At 44.6% G+C, this 25,314-nt stretch overlaps 1 protein-coding gene across 2 annotated transcripts in view; it reads left to right on the top strand.

The window, feature by feature from the left end:
• zdhhc9 (zinc finger DHHC-type palmitoyltransferase 9) overlaps nt 1–25,314 on the top strand; it is a 113,986-nt gene that overhangs the window by 44,521 nt on the left and 44,151 nt on the right. The window contains exons 1-2 of one of the 2 annotated variants that reach the window (XM_068047566.1): nt 24,444–24,504; nt 24,783–24,943. In XM_068047566.1, coding sequence (XP_067903667.1) covers nt 24,853–24,943 — 91 coding nt within the window. In that variant the 5' untranslated portion in view covers nt 24,444–24,504; nt 24,783–24,852. Of the gene's footprint in view, nt 1–24,443; nt 24,505–24,782; nt 24,944–25,314 lie in introns of those variants that run through there. The other variant, XM_068047565.1, reaches the window with a different exon arrangement.

Below are 25,314 nucleotides of genomic sequence, written 5' to 3'. Positions count from 1 at the left end.
AGCAAGTGATTTTTTAAAAATGGTTTTCATTAGCTCATCAGCTTTAATGTAAGTTTTCAGCAAATTGTAAACCCAGACTTGCAAAACTCATTGGATTGCACGATGCACATCGAGCAAATTCGAGGGTTGTTGAACAAGGATATACATTAACAGCCCTTGGAGTCTGACTCTCCCTGGTTGAGTAAAGTCATCCATGAATCTTGAAATGGCTAATGGATGCATGAAATCAAAATCATGCAGTATAGGCATACTTCATTATTGTATACTGTGCTCATGATTTGGCTATTCAGAACCCGCTCGATGGGGCATTGGAATGATGAGTAAAGTTGCTTGAAGCTTATTCGGTGCAAGGTACCGAACACTGCTTAAACTGTAAGTTGCATTTTTCGTATTAAAATATTCATCATACCATGTTCTCAAATTTCCACATCAGTGACATTTGACACCATGCAAGAAAATGTAAACTGTGGCCGGAATTTAACAGCCTCTGCTCGGAGGTGGGGTGGGGGGGAACCGTAAAATCGTGTGGGGAGGTAGGGGTTGCATGCCCATCGCTTACCTGTCCCCATTGCTCTTCTATCTGTGGGGGAGGTGGTAAATGGCCTGCCCTTCCCCCAGGCAAATTGAAGCCCTTCAATGGGCAATTAATTGCCACTTAAAAGCCTCTTCCTGCTGCTGCTGGTATTTTGCCAGCGGCAGACAGGCACTTCACCTTAGAAAGCTGCTCAGTAATACCTGGCAGCCTCCTTGCAGGCTGGGGGTGCCCTCCTAATCGTGCACATTTTTCTCCATAGAGGGCCCCCTCAGCAGCATCATTACAGCAGTTGTATTTATTTCACTGCTGCCATTATATCTGAAGGCAGAGTCATATTTGGTGGCATGGTAGGTGTTCTCTGTCCTTTGTTAGCTTGTTCAAGTAGCTGTTTTTCATGTTAGATTATTTAACCATAGCTGAGTGCAGACTTGTCATCAACTTTTCAATAAGGAACACTGGGTACTAATTGGAAATGGGAGCCCTACCTGTTGGGTGTTTTTTGGTTCTGCCTTTTTGAAAGGCACCAAGAACAACTGTTGTGTCCTTGACTGGTTAAAAGCAGCAACCTCAGCACAGGCTGAGGATCAAACCTTATTGGCTTGTGCAGCTCAGTAGCACAATAGGCAGTGATCTTGTCCATTTTGAGCTGTCATTTTAGCACCATCTGATTCATAGGAGCTTAACTGGAGTACAAAACTGGGCACTAGCAGAGCTTGTTTAAGAGGGTCTATTTATTTAACAAACTGTGGAAACTTTCTAAGTTCTCTGATCAGGAACAGTGTTACACATTTCACAGCCTTTATAATTAGGTGGTGGTTGTAAGGGAAGATTCAAGTGGCTCTTTGCTGAATATATTAACCCACGAGAGTTAATAGTACAATACAGTAAGTAAAACTTGTCACTTTTTTGGCTACTGGTGTGTTGTCTTAATTTTGTGATAACCCCCAATCAGATAAAACATAGGTTATATGTGGGACTAAACTCTGTTTACTTGTGCTTGAATATCCACCTGAGAAAACCATTCTGCATTGCAGCAGGTATGATTTATTTTCCCATGTAGGTCAGCCTTGTGGTTTCCCTGACATAGGTTATTTAGACTGAATGCAGTTCCTAGTTTTAAACAGTATATGTGCTCATGGGATATGAATATCGCTGGCTAGGCCAGCATTTGTTGCCCATCCCCCAATTGCCCTCGAGATGGTGGTCGTGAGGTGTCATCTTGAACTACTGCAGTCCATGTGGTGTACATACACCCACAGTGCTGTTAGGAAGGGAATTCCAGGTTTTTGATCCAGTGACAATAAAGGAATGGCGATATAGTTCCAAGGCAGGTTGGTGTGTGACTTGGAGGGGAACTTGCAGATGGTGGTGTTCCCATGCATTTGCTGCCCTTGTCCTTCTAGGTGGTAGAGTTGTGGGTTTGGAAGATTCTGTCAAAGGAGCCTTGGTGAGTTGCTGCATCTTGTATATGGTACACAGTGCTGCCATTGTCAGTGGTGGAAGGGTTGCCAATCAAGTGGGGTGATTTGTCCTGGATGGTGTTGAGCTTCTTGAGTGTTGGTGGAACTACACCCATTCAGACAAGTGGAGAGTATTCCAACACACTCCTGAATTGTGCTTTGTAGATGGTGGACAGACTTTGAGGAGTAAGGTGGTGAGTTACACACTGCAGATTTCCCAGCCTTTAACCTGCTTTTGTAGCCACAGCATTTTTATGGCTGGTCCAGTTAAGTTTCTGGTCTGTGGTAACCCCCAGGAAGTTGATGGTGGCGGATTCAGCAATGATTGTGCCAATGAACATCAAGGGGAGATGGTTAGAACTCTTGTTGGAGATGGTCATTGCCTGGCACTTAGTGTGGCACCAATGTTACTTGCCACATTCCCTGTCAGAACCCAAACTGAGCACTGGTGAGCAATGGACCAAGGCTGTAATAAGGTCTGGAGCCAAGTGGCCCTGGCAGAACCCAAACTGAGCATCGGTGAGCAAGTTATTGGTGAGTAATTGCCGCATCATAGCACTGTCTACAGCACCCTCCATCACTTTGGTTGAGAGTAGTCTGATGGGGCGGTAATTGGCCGGATTGGATTTGTCCTGCTTTTTGTGGACAGGACATACCTAGGCAATTTTCCACACTGTCGTGTAGATACTAGTGTTGTAGATGTACTGGAACAGCTTGGCTAGGGTGTGCCTAATTCTGGAGCAGAAGCCTTCATTCAGCAATACACCTGGGATGTTATCAGGGCCCACAACCTTTTGCTTTATCCAGTGTACTCAGCCATTTCTTGATTATCGTGTGGAGTAAAGTGAATTGGCCGATGACTGGCTTCTGTGATGATGGTGATCTCAGGAGGAGGCCGAGATGGATTATCCATTCGGCCATTCTGGCTGAAAATGATTACAAACACTTCAGTTTCATCATTTGCATTGGTGGGTTCTACCATCATTTGAGGATGGAAATGTTCTTTTAGCTGTCTCTTGCTGTTAGACCCAGTTGTGAATGGTGGTGGACATTTAAACAACTAATGGGATTGCAGAGCTTTGATCTGATCCGTTGGTTGTGGGACCACTTAGCTCAGTCTATAGCATGGTGCTTCCACTGTTCATGCATGTAGTCCTGTGTTGTAACTTTACCAGGTTGGCACCTAACCTTTAGATATGCTTGGTGTTATTTCTGGCATGCTCTTCTACACTTCTCATTGTGCCAGGATTGATCCTCTAACTTGATAGACTGAGAGATGCCAAGCCATGAGGCTACAGATTGTGGTGGAATACAATGCTGCTGCTGATGGCCCATAGTACCTCATGGATTCCCACTTTTGAGCTGGAAGATCTGTTCTGAATCTATCCCATTTAGAGTGGTCATAGTGCTACACAATGATGGAGGGTATCCTCAGGGTGAAGACGGGACTTGGTCTCCACAAGGACTGTGCAGTGGTCACTCATATCGATACTGTCATGAACAGATGCATCTGTGACCGGTAGATTGGTGTGAACAAGGTCAAGTAGGTTTTTCCTTCGTGTTGGTTCTTTCGTCACCTGTCGCAGGCCCAGTCTAGTAGCTTATCTCCTACAGGGATTGACCAGCTCAGTCTGTAGTTGTGCTACTGAGCCATTGTTGGTGATGGTCTTCGAAGTCCCTCACCAAGTTAATTCTGCACCCTTGCTACCCTTAATGCCTCTTCCAAATTGTGTTCAACATGGAGGAGCACTGATTTATCAGCTGAGGAAAGGCAGTAAATGGTAATCAGATGGTTTCCTTAGCCATATTTGACCTGAAGCCATGGGACTTCATGGTGTCCAAAGTTTTTGCTGAGGACTTGCAGGGCCACCCCTCCCAACTGTATACCACTGTGCCAGTAGGACAGGATAAAACCAGGGATGGTGGTGGAGGAGTCTGGAACATTGACTGAAAGATATGATTCTGAGGTATGACCATGGCGGGCTCTTGCTTGACAGCTCTCCCACAAGTCCCCAGATGTTAGTTAGGAGGACTTTGCAGGGCTGACTGGGATGAGTGTGTTTTTATTGTGCCGGGTGGTCAGTCTGATTTATATGCTTGTTTTTCCGCAGTGGCTAGTTGGGCCACTTCAGAGGGCAATTAAGAGTCAACTACATTGCAGCGCATCTGAGGTTGCATATATAGGCCAGACTGGGTAAGCTCAGCAGATTTCCTTCCCTGAAGGACATTAAAGAATCGATAGGTCTTTACAACAATCAGTAGTTTAATGATCATCATAACTGGTGCTAGCTTTTTATTCCAGATTTATTTATTTAATTAACTGAATTTTAAATGCTCTATCTGCCATGTTGGGACTTGACCTTGTCTCCGGATCATTAGTCCAGTCCTCTGGATTTTTTCCATGGGGGAATGCACAAGTGCTGAAATCATGTAGAGCTTTTTCACGTAAATGAGCACTTGTATCTGACTTCTTTAACTTGAGATTCTGTGTAATTAAATTATTAAAGTTCACACTTGTTTATGTTCCAGTTAACAATAGTGCAATGGCAAAATTTCGGCATACAGAATGCTTTCTACCATTTGTGTGTGCTCCTTCCCTCCTCCCCCAGCATTCTCTTTTCTGTGAGCCAGGCTTTTGGGTGAAACTGTTCTGCCAGCTCTCCAAGGAGCAATCCCATCAGTCCCACTCCCTTGCTCGATCCCCGTAGCCCTGCAGTTTTATTTCCTTCAAGTGCCCATCCAATTTCCTTTTGAAATCATTGTTTCTGCTTCCACCACCCTCGTGGGGAGCGAGTTCCAGGTCATTACCGCTCGCTGCCTCGTAAAAGTTCTTCCTCACATTCCCCCTGCAACTCTTGCCCAAAACCTTCAATCTGTGCCCGCTAGTTCTTGTACCATTAGTTAATGAGAACTAAAGGCCGGCTTGGGTCTGCAAATGATACCTGACCTGGCCCACCTCCTTCCAGTTTTTTCCCGCACCCGACCCGACCATCAGTAAAACCTACCTTCCGTTTTTCACTTTGTTGTTGATCTGTACAAGCTTAAAATAACTGCAACAAAACCACCTTTGTAGTCCAAAAATGACGTTAACATTGGAGCCACTTACCTGAGGTTGTGATAGAGCATGTCCGACCTGAGCCCGACAGTTGGAACCAGAAGTGCGACCTAACCCGAACCCGACACGTCATCTGGTCCTGTCTGGTTGGGTCGGGTAGCTGGCCTTAAATGAGAACAGTTTTTCCTTGTCTAACTTATCTGAGCCTTTCATAATTTTGGACACCTTTTATACGAACATACAAATTAGGAGCAGGAGTAGGCCACTCAATGTCTCGAGCCTGCTCTGCCATTCAATAAGTTCATGGCTGAACTGATTACGCCACATTTCCACCTACCCCCGATTTAACCTTCCACCCCCTTGCATATCAACCTACAGTTTTTCTCCTTCATCCTCACATCGTACTTGTTGGACAGGGCCAGTGTCTACAGGACCTCCCTCCTTCTCAACCTCTCCCAAATATCTGCTACCCGACTCCCTATCGGGATGCCCTCCCTTTCCTGAATCTGTGTTTCCCTCTGGGATGTGACTGTATTCTGGATAAAACTGCCCAGAAATTCTTCCCCCTCCCTTATGTGTTGGAGGGTCTCCAACTTGCCTTCCAGCCAGCCCAATGACTCTGAGCTGGAGAGATTCAAGATGGAGACATCTCCTGCAGTGTTTACTTGGGACTGCCTTGCCTTGCCATGCCACAAACTTCTACATTCAGCAGTTCAGTTGCACAACCAATTCTGCCATTTGTTAGACTAACTTTATTTTATTTAGTTAAAGTCTTTGTTGAACAGTTATTTGTAGTTATATTAAGTTTATAGCTTAACTAGTTAAACTACTTAACACTGTACTTATCCTTAGATTAGATTGAGTGGCTAGTTTTCTCGGCAGGCGCAGACACGATGGGCTGAATGGCCTCATTCTGTGCCGTGGTTTTTCTGTGGTGCTATGATTTCTACTTTCCCAGTCCTGGTTCAAACTACTGCCCTAGTTTAGAGGAAAAGAACCCTTAAAACTCACCAATCAATCACTTAACTGCTTACCTATTAAATGCCTCTGGAATTCAGCTTTTGGGTGTTGCTGTCTTCCAGCTCCCTCTCTAGGACCACTCCTTGTTTTGTGGAAGACCAGAACAGCACCTCTTCCCTCACTGTGCCAAATTCCCGAAGTTAAGTAAGTACTTTGTGGAAGCAATGCTCCATCGAGCTGGCCTGTATGCTACTTACTTTGTGCGTAAGCAAAATAGCTTCTGAATTTATACTAGCAGGAATTCCAAATCCAGGCAGCCTCTGCCTCTACCATAGAGAACAATTTGCTTACTTACATTTGTACTCAGCAAATGTATGATGATTAAAACCTATCAAGTCATTCTCAATCAGCACCTCCAGCTTTAGTTTCTCACTGTTTCTTTAAAACAATCAACTAAGTTCAAATCACTGTGTAATTTTAGATCACTGATGTTGATTTTTCAAGTTGAATGACATTCATTGTACAGGATAATAAAAGCAAAATACTGCGGATGCTGGAAATCTGAAACAAAAACAAGAAATGCTGGAGTCACTCAGCAGGTCTGGCAGCATCTGTGGAAAGAGAAGCAGAGTTAACGTTTCGGGTCAGTGACCCTTCTTCGGAACTGACAAATATTAGAAAAGTCACAGATTATAAACAAGTGAGGTGGGGGTGGGGCAAGAGATAACAAAGGAGAAGGTGCAGATTGGACCAGGCCACATAGCTGACCAAAAGGTCACGGAGCAAAGGCAAACAATATGTTAATGGTGTGTTGAAAGACAAAGCATTGGTAAAGATTAGGTGTGAATACACTGAATATTGAACAGCAGCAAGTGCAAACCTGAAGAAAAACAACCTGAAAAAAACAGTGGGTAAGCAGGAGTATTCATTGTACAGGAAGTGAGCTGGACCGTCACCAGAAGTTTGAGTGATTGACATTTCTATAAATGAAAAATGGCTTGCAATTAAACACAAGTGTTTTAGAGGTTAAAAATAAATGTTTCTAAAAGTGCATCAGGAGTTAGATTATTTACTGTAAGAATGGTTTTCTTTGTTCTCAGCCTGCACATTAACATACATTATTGTCATCTTCCCAGGGGGCATTGTCACTGCAAGAAGTCTTTGTTATTTTAGTTAGCTGATCTCACATATTGCTGTGTGCAGGGTTTTCTCCTAAACCACACCCTCTGTTCTTTCCCTAGCAGAAGTTTCATCAAGTCTGAAGTGAGTTTTGGCCTGCTAGGGATTAACAAAAGGTGCTTTGTTAACTGTTGGTTCAGTGATTTTTTTTTTAGTTGCCTAGATTAGTTTGAACTTTTGCCTGCATTTACATGAAAAGATGTGCATATCAATTAATTGATGCTTCTCCAATTGAAGGAACATGAGGAAGGAGGTAGCTCTGGGCACTAGTATCACTGAAAAATAATGGGCTGAATTTTAAGCGGAGCAAGGGGATGGTGGGCGTAAAATCAGATGGGATACATTGGACAAGAAGTTGGATGTCATGATGCCATTTACAATTTTACTGATGGCAGTCAAGATGGAGGGCAAAGTTCTGGCGGTGATGCGGCAGGCAAGTAATTAAGATAGTTGAGAGGCCAGTTGAAAGCAATGTTATGGTCAGCATAGACTTTTATAAACGGTGTGATAGAATTTTATAAACGACTATGTCCCCAGCTAGAGGAAACGTCCTTCCTGCATCTACCCTGTTAATCCCTCTAAGAATTTTGTATGTTTGAATGAGATCACCCCTCATTCTTCTAAACGCCAGAGAATAAAGGCCCAGTCTATTTAATCTTTCCTCACAGGACAATTCCTCCATCCCAGGAATTTGTTTGGTGAAACATCAAGGAGGTGATGTGAAGGGAGGAAAGCCTGGTTGGCCATCAGGAGCGCAACCATTGACTGTCAGGCAGGGTGGTGAAGGAAGGGCTTTGTGCATTGTGTGAGGTGAGGACAAAGGTATCTGAGCGGGGGGGTGGGGGGTGGCAATGGCCAAGTGGCACCTTTTGCCAAGCTCACAAGTGGGGGCAAGAAGGGTGGTGCCACTGGCAGTGAAAGACGAGCATTTGGGGGAGGCCACCTATCATGGGTCTTGTTTATCCAGGCTTCGGGGACTCCATTGAAGAGAACATAACATAAGAAACAGGAGCAGGAGTGGACCATTCAGCCCTACAAGCCCGCTCTGCCATTCAAAGAGATCATGGCTGATTTGCAACATCATTTTCCTGCACTATCGCTGTATCCCTTGATATATTTAATATGTAAACATCTATCGATCTCAGTCCTGAATATACTCAATGACTGAGCCTCCACAGCCCTCTGGGGCAGGCAATTCCAAAGATTCTTCATGCTCTGAGTGAAGAAATTCCTCCTCATTTCAGTCTTAAATGGCCTGACCCTTATTCTGAGACTCTGTACACTGGTTCTAAACTCCCTAGCCAGGGGAAACTTCCTTCCTGCATCTTCTCTGTTGATCCCTAGAAGAAATTTGTAGGTTTGAATGCGATCACCTCTCATTCTTCTAAACTCCAGCAAATAAAGGCCCAGTCTATTTAATCTTTCCTCATAGGACAGTTCCTCCATCCCAGGAATTCGCTTGGTGCACCTTCGTTGTACTCCCCCACCCCCCCATACAAGTATATCTTTCCTAAGGGAAGAAGACCAAAACTGCAGCCAATACTCCAGGTGCGGTCTCACCAAGGCTCCATATAATTGCTGTAAGACGTCTTTACTTGTATACACAAATCCCCTTGTAACAAAGGCCAACATACCATTTGCCTTCTGTTACTAAAGTGCTTCCATTTTTTTGAATTTATTTTACAGACTTGTGTTAAAAACTGAAAATATTCCATGGATGTGTTTTTTTTATATTCCCAAGTTCACCGAAAAGGCACTTGAGATACTGTGAAAAACACCTGTGCTGGAAGTCATGTACTTTAGGCTCAGTGAACAACAGAACCCTTGGTGACCTGGGGAAAATGATTACAGAGAAGCCACATGTCTAGGTTTATGGAGGTCAGGAGGTCAACTCTCTGGGGTTTGGACATTGTTTTCAGCAGTTGGGTGTGAACTGCTTGAAGACCGTTGGTGTTTTCCTGCCAAGGAAAAAAGAAACCACCCAGGTCACCACCTCCTTCTCTACCTCTTTGAAGAAATTCTGCAAAGATCCAGTGTGGGAGAACTAAAATCCCTGGTGCTGCATAGCTCCTGAGAAGCTTTAAAAAAAAAACTGTGATTCAAGTGTCTGCTGGCAGAAAACCCTGATGCCACAAGCCTACGAGAATAATTCTCGCCATCTCCAGAATGGACTGCTTCTGAAACGATCCCAGTGACCTGTCTCTGTATACCCGGACGCCAGACCAAAAAAGGGACAACTGACTTCCTTCCATATCTTTTTTTTCCATCAAGAATTAGCAAATACTTGGCCAAAGTTTTTTTTTTTGTGACTGACCTCTGCAGAGAGAACACCTGTATTTTGTGTGCGCGCACGTAATTGGGTAATTTTAAAAAGGGAACTTTCATATTTCAGTCTTTGTTAATGCTATGCTTTGCTTCATTACTGGTTAAGTCTTGTTTTATAATAAATTAATAATTTTGTTGAAGAAACCTGGTTGGTGTATTTTAGTTTGGGATGAAAAAAATCAAGTATACAATTGGCTGTATCGGTAACTGAGTAAACATTTACACATATGTTGTGACCTGTGGAGAGTTATAACACTTAATTCCTTGCTATACCTGCATGTTAGCTCTTAGTGATTCATGAACAAGGACACCCAAGTCTCTTTGAAGTTCAACACTTCCCAGCCTCTCTCCATTTAAGAAATACTCTGTGTATTTCTGTTTTTCCTACCAAAGTGGATACCTTCACATTTTTCCAGATTATATTCCATCTGCCAAATTTTTGCCCACTTGCTTAGGCTCTCCCAATCCCCTTGAAGCCTCTTTGCATCCTCCTCACAACTCACACTTCCACCTACTTTTGTGTCATCTGCAAACTTCAAAATATTACATTTAATCCCCACATCCAAATTATTGATCGAGATTGTGAATAGCTGGGGCCCAAGCACAAGCAGTACCCCACTAGTCACAGCCTGCCAACCTGAAAATGACGCTTTTATTCCTCCTGTCTGTTTTCTGTCCATTAACTATTTCTCAATCCATGCTGGTATATTTCCTCCAATCCAATGTGCTCTAATTTTGTTTACTAACCTCTTGTGTGGAACTTCAACAGGTTTGTTAAACATGATTTCCCTTTTATAAATCCATGTTGACTCTGCCTAATCCTACCTATTATTTTCTAAGTGTCCTGTTTTATCATCCTTTTATATTAGATTCTAGCATTTTCCCTGCAACTCATGTTAGAGTAACAGGCCTGTAGTTCCCTGTTTTCTCTCTCCCACCTTTTTTAAATAGTGGGGTTACAATTGCCACCTTGCAAATTGCAGGAACCATTCCAAAGTTTATTGAATTGTGAAAGATGACCACCAATGCATCTACTATCTCTACAACCACCTCTGTCAACACTCAACACCTAGATCATCAGGTCCAAAAGATTTATCCACTTTCAGCCCCATTAATTTCTCCAGTACCTTTTATAAAAAAAAAACTAAAAATCTTTCAGTTCCTCGTTTACATTAGTCCCTTGATTCTCCATTATTTCTGGGAGGTTTTTAGTATTTTCCTGCGTGAAGACAGACACAAAGTATTTTAGTTTCTCTGTCATTTCCTTCCCCATTCTCCTCACTCTGCACGTAATGGACCCACATTTGTTTTTGCAAATTCTTTCCTCTTTACATACCTATAGAAGCTTTTACAGTCTGTTTTTATTTTTCTCACTAGTGTAACAACATTCTATTTTCCCTTTCTTAATCTTTTTCTTGGTCCTCCTTTGCAGAATTCTAAAATGCTCCCAATCCTCAAGCATACCATTTTTTGTTTTGGCAACTTTATATGCCTCTTCCTTTGATCTAATACAATCCTTGATTTCTTTCATTAGCCACGGTTGGAACACTTCCCCTGCTGGGTTTTTGTGCATGAAATGAAAACTTGCAACAAAATTACAATGTATTAGCCCTTTAAATGTTGGCCATTGCCTGTCTACCCTCATACTTTCATAGTTTCCTTTTGATTAGATTTAAGACCCTAGTTTCTGATTGAACTACATCACTTCAAAGCAATTATAAAATTTGATCATATTATAGTCACTCTTTCCTAAAGGCTCCTTTACAACAAGATTATTAATTAGCCCTTTTTCATTGCACAATACTAGTTCTAAAATAGCTCGTTCTCTAGTTGGTTCCTCAATGTACTGCTCTAGAAAACCATCTTGCGCACATTCCAAGAAATCGTCCTCCACAACATTCATAGTAATTAGGTTTACCCAGTCTATATGTAGATTGAAATCCCCCATAATTACTACATTGCCCTTGTTATACACACCTCTAATTTCCTGATTTATACTATGATTTACATTACATTACATTACCACTGCTGTTTGGTGGCCTGTAAACAACGCCCACCAATGTTATCTGCCCTTTGCTGTTTTCGTTCCACCCAAACTGATTATATACGTACACAGACAACACCACCACCACCCCCCCCCCCCCCCCCCAAAATCATCAATTTCTGTGGCTCCAGTTCCGTACGCTACAGCAGTGTTGATCAACCACACAATACCTTTTTATTAACTGTATCCAGAGGGGGTGCAGCAAAGTGAGAAGGTCAGGCATCTCCAGCAGCACCGCAACCACCTGTGAGCCAACAAGAGGGTCAGCAGCAGCCTTGAGACAGTGCAGAGGAGAAAGGAGTTACCCTCCAGAGGAATCTACAGATTGAGGCTAGCCACCTGCAGATGTCAGAGAGGCAGTGCCAAGGTTGACCCCGCCTCTCCAGGGAGGCATTCACTGACGTTTGCGCTATGATGTAGGATGAGCTGTGCCTTGGAACCTGGTGGGAATCCAGTGTCAGTGGCGCTTAACTCCTACGCGTCTGGATCATTCCAGGCATCCACTAGGGACATGTTAGGATATCAGTCTGTAGCCCATCGGTGCAACAAGGAAGTCAGGAGGGCTGACGACTATGCGTGATGTTGGTGTCTGAAGTTAGGGACATAGGAACATAGGAAGATAGGAACAGGAGTAGGCCATTCAGCCCCTCAAGCCTGTCCCGCCATTCAATGAGATCATGGCTGATCCGCTGCCTAACTCCATATACCTGCCTTTGGCCCATATCCCTTAATATCTTTGCTTAACAAAAATCTATCTCGGATTTAAAATTAACAACTGTTCTAGCTTCAACTGCTGTTTGTGTGAGAGTTCCAAACATCTACCACCCTTTGTGTGAAGAAGTGCTTCCTAACATCTCTGCTGAACGGTCTGCTCCTAATTTTTTGACTATGCCCCCTAGTTTTTGAATCTCCAACCAGTGGGGAAATAGTTTATTTTTATCTAGCCTGTCTTTTCCTGTTAATACCTTGAAGACTTCAATCAGATCACCCCTTAACAAAGAACAAGAACAAAGAACAGTACAGCACAGGAACAGGCCATTTGGCCCTCCAAGCCTACGCCGATCTTGATGCCTGCCGAAACTAACAGCTTCTGCACTTCCGGGGCCCATATCCCTCTATTCCCTTCCTATTCATATATTTGTCAAGATGTCTCTTAAACGTCGCTATCGTATCTGCTTCCACTACCTCCCCTGGCAGCAAGTTCCAAGCGCTCACCACCTTCTGTGTATAAAAAAAAAAACTTGCCTCGCACATCCCCTCTAAACTTTGCCCCTAGCACCTTAAACCTATGTCCCCTAGTAACTGACGCTTCCACTCTGGGGGGAAAAAGCTTCTGACTATGCACTCTGTCCATGCCGCTCATAACTTTGTAAACCTCAATCAAGTCGCCCCTTTGCCTCCGTCGTTCCAGTGAAAACAATCCGAGTTTTTCCAACCTCTCCTCATAGCTAATGCCCTCCAGACCAGGCAACATCCTGGTAAACCTCCTCTGTACCCTCTCCAAAGCCTCCACGTCCTTCTGGTAGTGTGGCGACCAGAATTGCACCCAATATTCTAAGTGTGGCCCAGCTAAGGTTCTGTACAGCTGCACCATGACTTGCCAATTTTTATACTCTATGCCCCGACCGATGATGGCAAGCATGCCGTATGCCTTCTTGACTACCTTATCCACCTGCTTTGCCACTTTCAGTGACCTGCGGACCTTACGCCCAGATCTCTCTGACTGTCAATACTCCTAAGGGTTCTGCCATTTAGTGTATACCTCCCACCTGCATTAGACCTTCCAAAATGCATTACCTCACATTTGTCTGGATTAAACTCCATCTGCCATTTCTCCGCCCAAGTCTCCAACCGATGTATATCCTGCTGTATCCTCTGACAATCCTCATCATTATCCGCAACTCCACCAACCTTTGTGTCGTCCGCAAACTTACTAATCAGACCAGCTACATTTTCCTCCAAATCATTTATATATACTACAAACAGCAAAGGTCCCAGCATTGATCCCTGCGGAACACCACTAGTCACATCCCTCCATTCAGAAAAACACCCATCCACTGTTACCCTCTGTCTTCTGTGACTGAGCCAGTTCTGTATCCATCTTGCCAGCTCACCTCTGATCCCGTGTGACTTCACCTTTTGCACCAGTCTGCCATGCGGGACCTTGTCAAAGGCTTTACTAAAGTCCATACAGACAACATCCACTGCCCTTCCCTCATCAATCATCTTCGTCACTTCCTCAAAAAACTCAATCAAATTAGTAAGACACGACCTCCCCTTCAGAAAACCATGCTGTCTCTCGCTAATAAGTTTGTTTGTTTCCAAATGGGAGTAAATCCTGTCCTGAAGAATCCTCTCTAATAGTTTCCCTACCACTGACGTAAGGCTCACCGGCCTATAATTTCCTGGATTATCCTTACCACCCTTCTTAAACAAAGGAACAACATTGGCTATTCTCCAGTCCTCTGGGACCTCACCTGTAGCCAATGAGGATGCAAAGATTTCTGTCACGGCCCCAGCAATTTCTTCCCTTGCCTCCCTCATATTCTAGGGTAGATCCCATCAGGCCCTGGGGATTTATCTACCTTAATGTTTTGCAAGACACCCAACACCACCTCCTTTTTGATAATGAGATGACTGAGATTATCTGCACTCCCTTCCCTAGGCTCATCATCCACCAAGTCCTTCTCCTTGGTGAATACTGATGCGAAGTACTCATTTAGCACCTCACCCATTTCCTCTGGCTCCACGCATAGATTCCCTTCTCTGTCCTTGAGTGGGCCAACCCTTTCCCTGGTTACCCTCTTGCTCTTTATATATGTATAAAAAGCCTTGGGATTTTCCTTAATCCTGTTTGCCAATGACTTTCCATGACCCCTTTTAGCCCTCCTAACTCCTTGCTTAAGTTCCTTCCTACTGTCTTTATATTCCTCAAGTGCTTCATCTGTTCCTAGCCTTCCAGCCCTTACAAATGCTTCCTTTTTCTTTTTGACTAGGCTCACAATATCCCGTGTTATCCAAGCTTCCCGAAACTTGCCAAACTTGTCTTTCTTCCTCACAGGAACATGCTGGTCCTGGATTCTAATCAACTGACGTTTGAAAGACTCCCACATGTCAGATGTTGATTTACCCTCAAACAGCCGCCCCCAATCTAAATTCTTCAGTTCCTGCCTAATATTGTTATAATTAGCCTTCCCCCAATTTAGCACCTTTACCCGAGGACTACTCTTATCCTTATCCACAAGTACCTTAAAACTTATGGAATTATGGTCACTGCTCCCCCACTGAAACTTCGACCACCTGACCAGGCTCATTCCCCAATGCCAGGTCCAGAATGGCCCCATCCCTAGTTGGACTATCTACATACTGTTTCAAGAAGACCTCCTGGATGCTCCTCACAAATTCTGCCCCATCCAAGCCCCTAGCACTAAGTGAGTCCCAGTCAATATAGGGGAAGTTAAAATCACCCACCACTACAACCCTGTTACCTTTACATCTTTCCAAAATCTGGCTACATATCTGCTCCTCTACCTCCCTCTGGCTGTTGGGAGGCCTGTAGTAAACCCCCAACATCGTGACTGCACCATTGCTATTCCTGAGCTCCACCCATATTGCCTCGCTGCATGACCCCTCCGAGGTGTCCTCCGACAGTACAGCTGTAATATTCTCCTTAACCAGTAATGCAACTCCCCACCCCTTTTACATCCCCCTCTATCCCGCCTGAAGCTTCTAAAGCCTGGAACATTTAGCTGCCCTTCCCTCAACCAAGTCTCTGTAATAGCAACATCATCATATTTCCAAGTACTAATCCAAGCTCTAAGTTCATCTGCCTTACCTATTATACTTCTCACATTGAAACAAATGCACTTCAGACCATCAGTCCTGCTGTGCTCAGCAACATCACCCTGCCTGCTCTTCCTCTTAGTCCTATTGGCCTTATTTACTATGTCCTCATTTACTTCACTAGCTGTCCTACTGCTCTGGTTCCCACCCCACTGCCACACTAGTTTAAACCCTCCCGAGTGACGCTAGCAAACCTTGCACCCAGGATATTAGTGCCCTTCCAGTTTAGATGCAACCCGTCCTTCTTGTACAGGTCCCGTCTGTCCCTGAAGTGAGCCCAATGGTCCAGATATCTGAAACCCTCCCTTCTACACCAGCTGCTCAGCCACGTGTTTAGCTGCACTATCTTCCTATTTCTAGCCTCACTGGCACGTGGCACAGGGAGTAATCCAGAGATTGCAACCCTGGAGGTCCTGTTTTTTAATTTACTACCTAACTCCCTAAACTCCCCCTGCAGGACCTCATCACCACCTAAATGCTAGCAAAAACAGGCCTAATTTGTGTAATCTCTCCTCATAACTTAACCCCTGTAGTCCAGGTATCATTCTTGTAAACCTACATTGCACTCCCTCCAAGGCCAATATATCCTTCCTAAGGTGTGGTTCCCAGAACTGCTCACAGTACTCCAAGTGGGGTCTAACCAGGGTTTTTTACAGCTGCAGCATAACCTCTGTGTCTTTATACTCCAATCCTCTAGATATGAAGGCTAGCATTCCATTAGCCTTTTTGATTATTTTCTGAATTTGCTCGTGGCATTTTAAAGATCTATGCACCTGAACCCCAAAGTCGCTTTGGACATCCACTGTACTTAACCTCTTCCCATTTAGAAAGTGCCCTGCTCTATCCTTTTTTTTTTTGGGTCCAAAATGGATAATCTCACACTTGCCCGCATTGAAATCAATCTGCCACAGTTTTGCCCACTCACCTAGTCTGTCAATATCTCTTTGCAATTTTATGCTATCATCTAGACTGTCCACAATGCCGTCTAACATTGTATCATCAGAAAATTTGGATATATGACTTACTATGCCATCATCCAAGTCATTAATGAATAATGTGAATAATTGAGGCCCCAACACAGATCCCTGCGGGACACCACTAGTCACATCCTGCCAATCGGAGTACTTACCCATTATCCCCACTCTCTGTCGCCTACCACTCAACCAACTTCCTAACCATGTCAATAATTTGCCCTCAACTCCATGGGCTTCTACCTTAGTTAACAGTCTCTTATGTGGGACTTTATCAAATGCCTTCTGGAAGTCCGTATAAATAACATCCATAGACATTCCCCTGTCCGCTACCTTAGTCACCTCTTCAAAAAATTCAATGAGATTTGTCAGACATGACCTTCCCGTCATGGATCCATGCTGGCTGTCCCTGATTAACTGAAATTTTTCTAGGTATTCAGTCACCCTATCCTTGATTACAGACTCCAGCAACTTGCCCACCACAGATGTCAGGCTAACTGGTCTGTAATTTCCTTGGTTCCCCCTTTCACCCTTCTTCAAAAGTGGAGTGACATGTGCAACTTTCCAATCCAGAGGGACCACTCCTGAATCTAGGGAACTCTGAAACACTATAGTTAGGGCATCTACAATGTGCTCCCCTACTTTCTTTAACACCCTTGGATGGAAACCATCAGGTCCCGGGGATTTCTCACTCTTTAGTGCCATTAATTTCCTTATTACTGATGTTTTACTTACGTTAATTGTATTAAGTCCCTGTCCCCTATCGGCAATTAATTTTTTCGGGACTTCTGGCAAGTCATCCTCCTTTTCAACTGTAAATACTGAGGCAAAGTAATTGTTCAACATGTCTACCATTTCCCCATTAGCAATGACAATATCTCCATTTTCAGCTTTTAGTGGGCCTACATTGCTCTTGACCACCCGCTTTCCCTTTATGTAACTATAAAATTTCTTATTGATTTTGATGTCCCATGCAAGTTTCCTTTCATAATCTCTTTTAGTAGCTCTTATAAGCTGCTTTGTGCCCCTTTGCTGGTCTTTGTATCGATCCCATTCGGCCGGATCTGTGCTGCATCTTGTATTTTTGTAAGCCATTTCTTTTTTTTTATGCTATCCCTAATCTCTTTAGTTGTCCCTGGCTGTTTTTTCTGTGAAGTGGAGCTTTTTCCTCTCTGGTATCTACTCTCTTTGCATTTCATTAAATGTTTCTTTAAATATTCTTCACTGTTCTTCAGTCGTTTGACCCATTAACAGATTTACCCAGTTTACTGTGGACAGTCTCTGTCTCATCCCAGTAAAGTCAGCCTTACCCAAGTCTAAAATTCTGGTAGCTGATTTGTGCTTTTCACTTTCAAACGTTACCTTGAATTCGATCATGTGATCACTATTTGATAAATGTTCACGCACAGTTAGGCTACTAATTAAATTTGGCTCATTACACATAACTAAATCTAATTCTGCCTGTCCTCTTGTTACATCTGGGACATATTGCTGTAGGAAACTATCCCGGACACATTCCAGAAATTCACTATCTTTCTGACAGGTGCTAGTCTGCCTCTCCCAATCTATGTGCAAGCTAAAATCCCCCATTAATGCTACTCTGCCTTTGTTACACACTTGTCTAATTTGTGCATTTATACAATCTAACACCTCAGAACTGCTACCAGGGGGTGTATACACAACACCCATTACAGTTTTAGACCCTTTTCTGTTCCTCAAATTCACCCATGAGGTCTCCACTGGATGCTTTCCCCTCATTATATCCTCCCTCAGCAATGAGATGATATTTCTAATCAGTAAGGCTACTCCACCCCCCTTGCCATTTCCCTGTCCTTCCTGTAAACTTTATAACCTGGTGTATTTAGTTCCCAGTCCCGACCATCCTGCAGCCACGTCTCCACAATGGCCACCACATCATTAATTTTCCATTTGAATTTGCGCCTGCAGTTCATTTAGTTTATTTCTTGCACTCTGTGCATTTGTATTTAGAATTCTTATTTGGGCTATACTCCCTAACCTGTCCCTCAGCACTGATGCTTTATTCGCTTGTTTATTATTTCTCTCTTCTGGTTTAACCAGTATACTACTTGCAGTTTGGTAACAATCAGCCTCACCACTAACCTGCACTCCTGCCTTCTCCTTTAACTTCCTGTTTTTCCATGCAACTGAACCCTCCCCTCCACTATTTAGTTTAAAGCCCTATCCACAGCCCTCGTTATATGATTTGCCAGGACTCTGGTCCCAGCATGATTCAGGTGGAGCCCATCCCATCGGAACAGCTCCCTCCTTCCCCAGTACTGGGTACCAATGTCCCACGAATTCGAACCCATTTCTCCCACGCCAATCTTTGAACCACGCATTTACCTCTTTAATCTTCTTGACCCTTTGCCAATTTGCTCGTGGCTCAGGTAGTAATCCGGAGATTATTAACTTTTTGGTTCTGCTTTTTACTTCAGTCCCTAGCTGCTCATATTCCCTCAGCAGAACCCCTCACCACCTTCTACCTATATCGTTGGTACCGATGTGGACCACGACAACTGGCTCTTTCCCCTCCCACTCCAAGTTCTTCTGCAGCCCAGATGAGATATCCCGAACCCTGGCACCAGGTAAGCAAGTTCTGTTAAATACCTGCTAGTTCAAGATAATAGGGTCAACAGGTGTTAAGTATTAATTAGCTAATTGTATTCAAGTGTGTGTATATATAAAGAGCCCAGCCAGTAACTGGATGTGAGTGTTAGAGTGCAGAAGTAAGCTCTGTGACAAGCAATAAACAATCTCCACCAAAGCATCCTCGACTCTGTCTCTTCTTTACAAACAGGCTTGGAAGTTTCTCTAATGCGCACTACTGCAAGGATCCCAACTCTGAGGCTGAGGGGGCCATCACAGGATTGACCCAAGTGCAGAGTGTCATCAACTGTACCCATGTGAACGCATGCTTCTGAACACCAGCCAGGGGCCTTCAACAGGAAGGGCTTCCAATCGTTCAATGTACAGCTGGTCTGCGACCTTCATAAGCAGATTCTACGGGTCTGTGTCCGCTTCCCAGGAAGTTGCCATGATACTTACATTTTGAGGCAGTCCTAGGAACCAGGCATTTTCCGGCCTCCATTCCGCCTTCAGGGATGGATCCTTGGTGACTAGGGCTACCCACTGAGGGCATGAGTACTGACGCCTGTAAGGAACCCATATACACATGCAGAGGAGAGATACAATGCCTGCTATAGGACAACGTGAGCAACCATAAAGCAGACTCCCGTATTGTGGTCTGCTGTGCATTTCATAGCTTGCCGCTGCAGGAGTGGGGAAGCATATGATGATGAGGGAGAGGAGGGGGAAAATGGGCAAGACACGCCAGACGAAGGACCCCAGGACCACATGAGTGTGGCCATAAGCTATGTGCAAGGGAGGTTCGGGTTACCCTTATACGTTAGTGTTTCCATTGGTCTTTACAGCCAGTTGTACCTTGACCAATAAAGACTTTCCTCTATGCAGCCATGTTGTATCCTGCCTTCCTTCAGGAAGCATTTGCTCATTGATCATTCTTTCAGCACTCAGCTGGCCAGGCTGAGTTGATCCCTCACAGCATGTTGTTTTGCCTCCAGCCTCTTCAAAGGCTGGGTTGCAACAAAGGGCCAAAGGCCTGACGGAAGAGGAGGGAGGTCATCTATGCTTCAGCATAGGGCTCCGACATGCTGAGGGCCTCCTGCACAGAAGCAGTACTATCCTCTGGCCGACACTGGCAGAGGGGTAGAAGAACTCACTGCCCGCACCAGGAGTGCCCTGAGAGGAATCCCCAGCTGCGGGAGGCAGCCACTGCTCCTCCCTAGCGAGGCAGACTTCTACCTCCCTGTTGATTGGAGAGTGCAGAGGACCTGGTGGTGATTGCTGGTCCCACGTTCTCTTTTTTCCCCCCCTCCACCCCCCCAAAAAAAATTCCCCCCCCCACGTCCTTGCCACTGCTGCCTTGCACCCATGGTTAAGATGAGGGTATGCAGATTGGCATGCAAGTCCATCAGAGGTGCCAGTCTCTGAAAATGGATGCTCCTCATGCACCAGTCAGAGACAATGTTGAGCTCTGTCGTCTGCGCTTGGACATGCATTGCCGCTGGCATCTCTGCCAGATGTTGCCAGACTCCTCACTGCAGTTGCATTTTCTGTGATGCTGGTGATACCAGAGGCGCGTCATGAGCCTGTGGCTCAGCACGGGCCTGATTTCCCCCACAGACCTCCGACTGTCAGAGGTCTGGTCTGCCATAGCCTCCATCAGCTGCTCGGGCAATCAGTGTTGTGCTGAACATGTGTGCACAGATCTAACTGCGAATGCAAACCAGCAAATGTGGAAGTATCTGTACTGGTGGTATGAGGTGAAGATGGGCCCTCTCCGATACTGTCCTCCGCCCCCCCCCCCCCCACTCCCCAGAGGTGGTAGGCTCCTTCGCAGTCTCGGGGGCTGTCTGAGTAGGCACCTTTTGATCATGAGAGAACAGAGACATGTAAGGACCAAGGGACTCTCCTACCGACAGCACGCGCATCCCTATGTTGCAGACCCCGTAGGCACTGGATGCCTGATGAGCAGCATGGTTCCATCGCTGCAGGTGCCCCATGGCGACCTTACTCACTGCCTCGGCAAGGTGCCCAGCCTCTCCGTCCACTCCGGCTGTCCTGAGATCCAGCCAACTCCATGGCTTTCTCCTCCATCAGCGTTAGGATGTGGAGAATTGGCAGCCCACTGTCGATCTTGGCCTGCTCTCCAATTGTGTGCTGTCTTCTGCAGTCAAAGGGAAGGAAGCTATGGGTTACCCAGTGAAAACAATCCCGAGACATAGGCTGGTGGTAGTTCAGCTGCCACTGATGAGGGTATGGAGATGCCTCCTGCTCGTTGCCCCTTTGCAGAGATTTTGTGAGGATCCTCTATGACAAGTGGCCTTCTTTCAGAGGCAATTTGCTATGTTGCAGTCAGTTCGCCCACATCGTGGTGGAGAGGGAGTACCCACCCATTGCACCTGCCTGCTTCGCCAGATGCCTGCCCATGAGGATGAAGGCTTTAACAGATGCTCGCTTGCAGCACTACATGTCCTTGGTGACACCCTATGACTGCTGACCTCCTCTGCTCTCTGAAGCCAGGCCTGTTGGGTTAGGATGCTAGGTCTCTTCCTTCCATCCCTCTGGAATAGAATGTGCCTCCTCTCCCTGGCAGCCTGTAGGAGCATTTGGAGGGAGGCATCAGGGAAGCCTGGGGCAACCCAGGGTCTACTTTCAGCCATCTCTCCGTTTCCTATATGACCACCTCCTTTCCCAGGCGTACAGACTGCAAAATTAACTGCAGGGCTGGCAGCCCTTTAACAATGGCGCCAGCACCTGCCGAGGTGACGGCTGGCACTGCACTTTCTGCCTCCGGACCCAACTGACCACACAATTGGGGAAGAAACTGAATAATGTATGGGGCAAAGCCCTGAGATTGGGGTGAGTGTGGGTGGGGAGATGGTTGAAAGTATTGATTTGGGAATGGGGTGGGCACATGACCAGCATTTTCTACAGCAGCGTGGTAAGAGGAGCAGCAAATAAAGAGGTGTCCTGTCAGCAATTGCTCTGCTTTGTTCAGGTTGGCTTGTGCTGACTAGTTTTTGTGTGTTATGTCCCAAGTAGAAGTTGGCTCTGACTGATGCTTCCAGAAGTTCAGAGTGTCACCTTTCACACAGAATCTAAAGTCCAAAGAGGTGGGGAAAGAGTGCAGGGCTATTAAAAATGGCATTGATTGTGGATCTGACTGCATGTTGTACAATGCTGGGAGGTTCTGACTGTAGTTTCAGGATGAATATTAGCAGGTTTTAGGATTGCTACTTGTTACAGGTAGGGATTATCAGGCCATTACAACACAATGACTGCTGATGTGAAACCACAAACAAGAGACTCAGTTACAGAGAACGCAATCTTTAAGGTAAATGATGTAACATTTACAAATGTCATGTGGCCAGAATGCCATGTGCTCAAACCTCCAAGAATGTCTCCAACCAGGATTGGCAACCCTAGCCCAAGTTCTACAAGCACTGTCTAGGAGTAAGAACTTGATATTTGTTGAAAGGGGAAACCCACAAGCCTGTTACTTTGATTTCAGCACCAATATAACAGCTTACAAGATATGCAAGAAATATAGTTGGTCATATTTAGAAAGCATGCTTTGATATGCAGATCCTCTGGAGAGCCATACTGCCAAGTACAAACTACTTAACATCAACTGCTACATCTTATTGGAGTGTAAAGGGCAATTGAGAAGTCCAAGGTCACAAACCCCGATCTTTTTATCCTGCAGAAAGTTGCAAGAATGACAACTTTGTAGTTTTCTTGATTCTTGCAAAGAATTGCTGTAACTAAGCAACACGGAAGTAGACATCCTATTGCAATAGATAAATAGACTATCACAGAGCATTGTTCTGGCTACAAAGGGACTTGCAAAGTTCCATTTATATTGATGTCTGATGTGCATGGCTTTAAGGTTGGGCCAGGTCCCTTCACAACATGCATGCCAACCATTGCATTTTCTGTCCATTCTTGTGGCTGCATGCTGAAATTTGAAGATTAGCATAGTCACTCAACCAGTCTTCAGTTTTGAGTAGAGTATTTACCTGGAGATGGTTGGCTTTTATACCTTTTGGATCATTAATGGGAAAGTTATTTTTGTACATAAAGTGCAGTATCACAACCAGTTTATTGAATGACTGATGAAAGGTTAATTTTAAGTACAACTGCAGTTGCACATGGACATCAAGCATCAATGAAGAGGATGTTAATGCAGTCATGCACAGGGAGGTGATGGTTATGGAAGGGCAAAGGTGTTCCATGTGGTGCATATCATGACATCAAAGGTCATGTGTATGGCAAGCCAAGTGTACAAAAGTATTTATCCAAACATTCCCCTTTTCATAAAAGAAACATTTGTATTTACATTGCAACTAAAAAAAAAAAAATCGTCGGGTCCAGTACATTTACACATACGTAAAACAAAATAAGTCATGTACAGGACGTGAGGGTTATGGAAGGGCAAAACATTTGTCATGAATTTTAAAATGCAACCATTAAAATAGACATTTTTCCACAACCAGCTTTTTGTTTACTTTTGTACTGTCTTAGCCTCTTCCTTTTCCTGCTGCCTTTGTGTGAACAAACTGCAGTTATTTTCTGCATGCAATCTTCATCCACTACTTTTAGCCTCAAATTCCCATTTGCTTTCATTTTGGTGGCAGAGGAGATTGGAGTTTCTAGAGTATGAAGCCATTATTTTTTTTATTTGCTCATGGGATGTGGCCAGCATTTATTGCTCATCCCTAATTGCCCTTGAGAAGGTGGTGGTGAGCTGCCTTCTTAAACAGCTGCAGTACATGTGGGATAGGTACACCTACAGTGCTGTTAGGAAGGGAGTTCCAGGATTTTGACCCAGCGACCGTTAAGGAACGGCGATATAGTTTCAAGTCAGGATGGTGTGTGTCTTGGAGGAGAACTTGCAGGTGGTGTTCCCATGCATCTGCTGCCCTTGTCCTGTTAGGTGATAAGGGTCGCGTGTTTGGAAGGTGCTGTCTAAGGAGCTATGGTACTTTGCTGCAGTGCATCTTATAGATGGTACACACTGCTGCCACTGTGTGTCGGTGGTGGAGGGAGTGAATGTTGAAGGTAGTGGACGGAGTGCCAATCAAGCGGGCTGCTTTGTCCTGGATGGTGTCGAGCTTCTTGAGTGTTGTTAGAGCTGCACGCATCCAGGCAAGTGGAGACTATTCTATCACACTCCTGACTTGTGCCTTGTAGGTGGTGGACAGGCTTTGGGGAGTCAGGAGGTGAGTCACTCGCCGCAGGATTCCTAGCCTCTGAGCTGCTCTTGGAGCCATGGTATTTATATGACTACTCCAGTTCAGTTTCTGGTCAATGGTAACCCTCAGGATGTTGATTGGTGTTGATATTTATGCATTGTAGGTGGGATGTTGATCACAGAAATCATATTGGAGTTGTCTGTTTTTTAGTAAACTACACATTGAATAGTACTGAACACGATGTGAACGTGATGCATACCACTGTGACTTAAAACCAGAGGCTGATCATGTCAATAACCCACGGTTACTGCTGTATAGCAGGAAACTTTTCAGGTACAAGCGCAGATCTATTACTAAGTAAGTTATCACTAAAACTTGAATGTGAGCACTATTATCCTGCCTCCAATTTATAATATATATTCGTATTGCAAGGTGGATAGCTCAAATCGTGTACATGCTATTCTTTTAAAAAGTTGGAACGGGAAGTGGGGGGTTCGGTGTGAAAGCAGACTAGTTGTGAAGCCACCATATATTCCGTCCGACATTGATATAATCTGTTCCTAAATATTTAATAACTGCTAACTCTCTTCCCTCATATTTGTCCTCCTCAGGTGTCCGTACTTGGCTATTCATCTCTCCCCTGCAATTCCGGTGTTTGCAATAGTCCTCTTCATCTTTGTGATGGCAATGTTACTGCGTACCAGTTTCAGTGACCCTGGTGTGCTCCCACGTGCTGAACCAGATGAGGCTGCGTTTGTGGAGATGGAAATAGGTAGGAAAGAACAACAAAAATTTTGGCTTGTATTCAATAATTGTGCCACTATTTTCATTACATTGCAAAAGCGAAAAAATAATTTTCAGAGATTGGAATTAACCTTCAGTTCCTGGTTTACCAGAATAGGTTAGCATACTTAAATATTGTCCTACCTCTCAAAACCTGGGCCCAGAGTTTAAAAATTTTGCATGAAGCCCCTCCTTTGGTTTAAAAAAAAAGCTTTGGACAGTTGGAGAGCAGTATCCAGTAGAAGCGAGTCCCTTTGGTACTATATTGACCTGCTCAAAGAGAAGGCTTTTTTGTGTGTGGGCAGCGGGGAGGGTGGTGTTGGAGATGGATTAAAGTGGCTGGAATGCTGTTCTAGCTTC

The sequence above is a fragment of the Heterodontus francisci genome, chromosome 15 (genome assembly GCF_036365525.1).
Source record: "Heterodontus francisci isolate sHetFra1 chromosome 15, sHetFra1.hap1, whole genome shotgun sequence".
NCBI classification, from domain to species: domain Eukaryota; kingdom Metazoa; phylum Chordata; class Chondrichthyes; order Heterodontiformes; family Heterodontidae; genus Heterodontus; species Heterodontus francisci.
The sequence above is the reverse complement of the archived record's forward strand: the minus strand, read 5'-3'. Positions and strand labels throughout refer to the sequence as shown.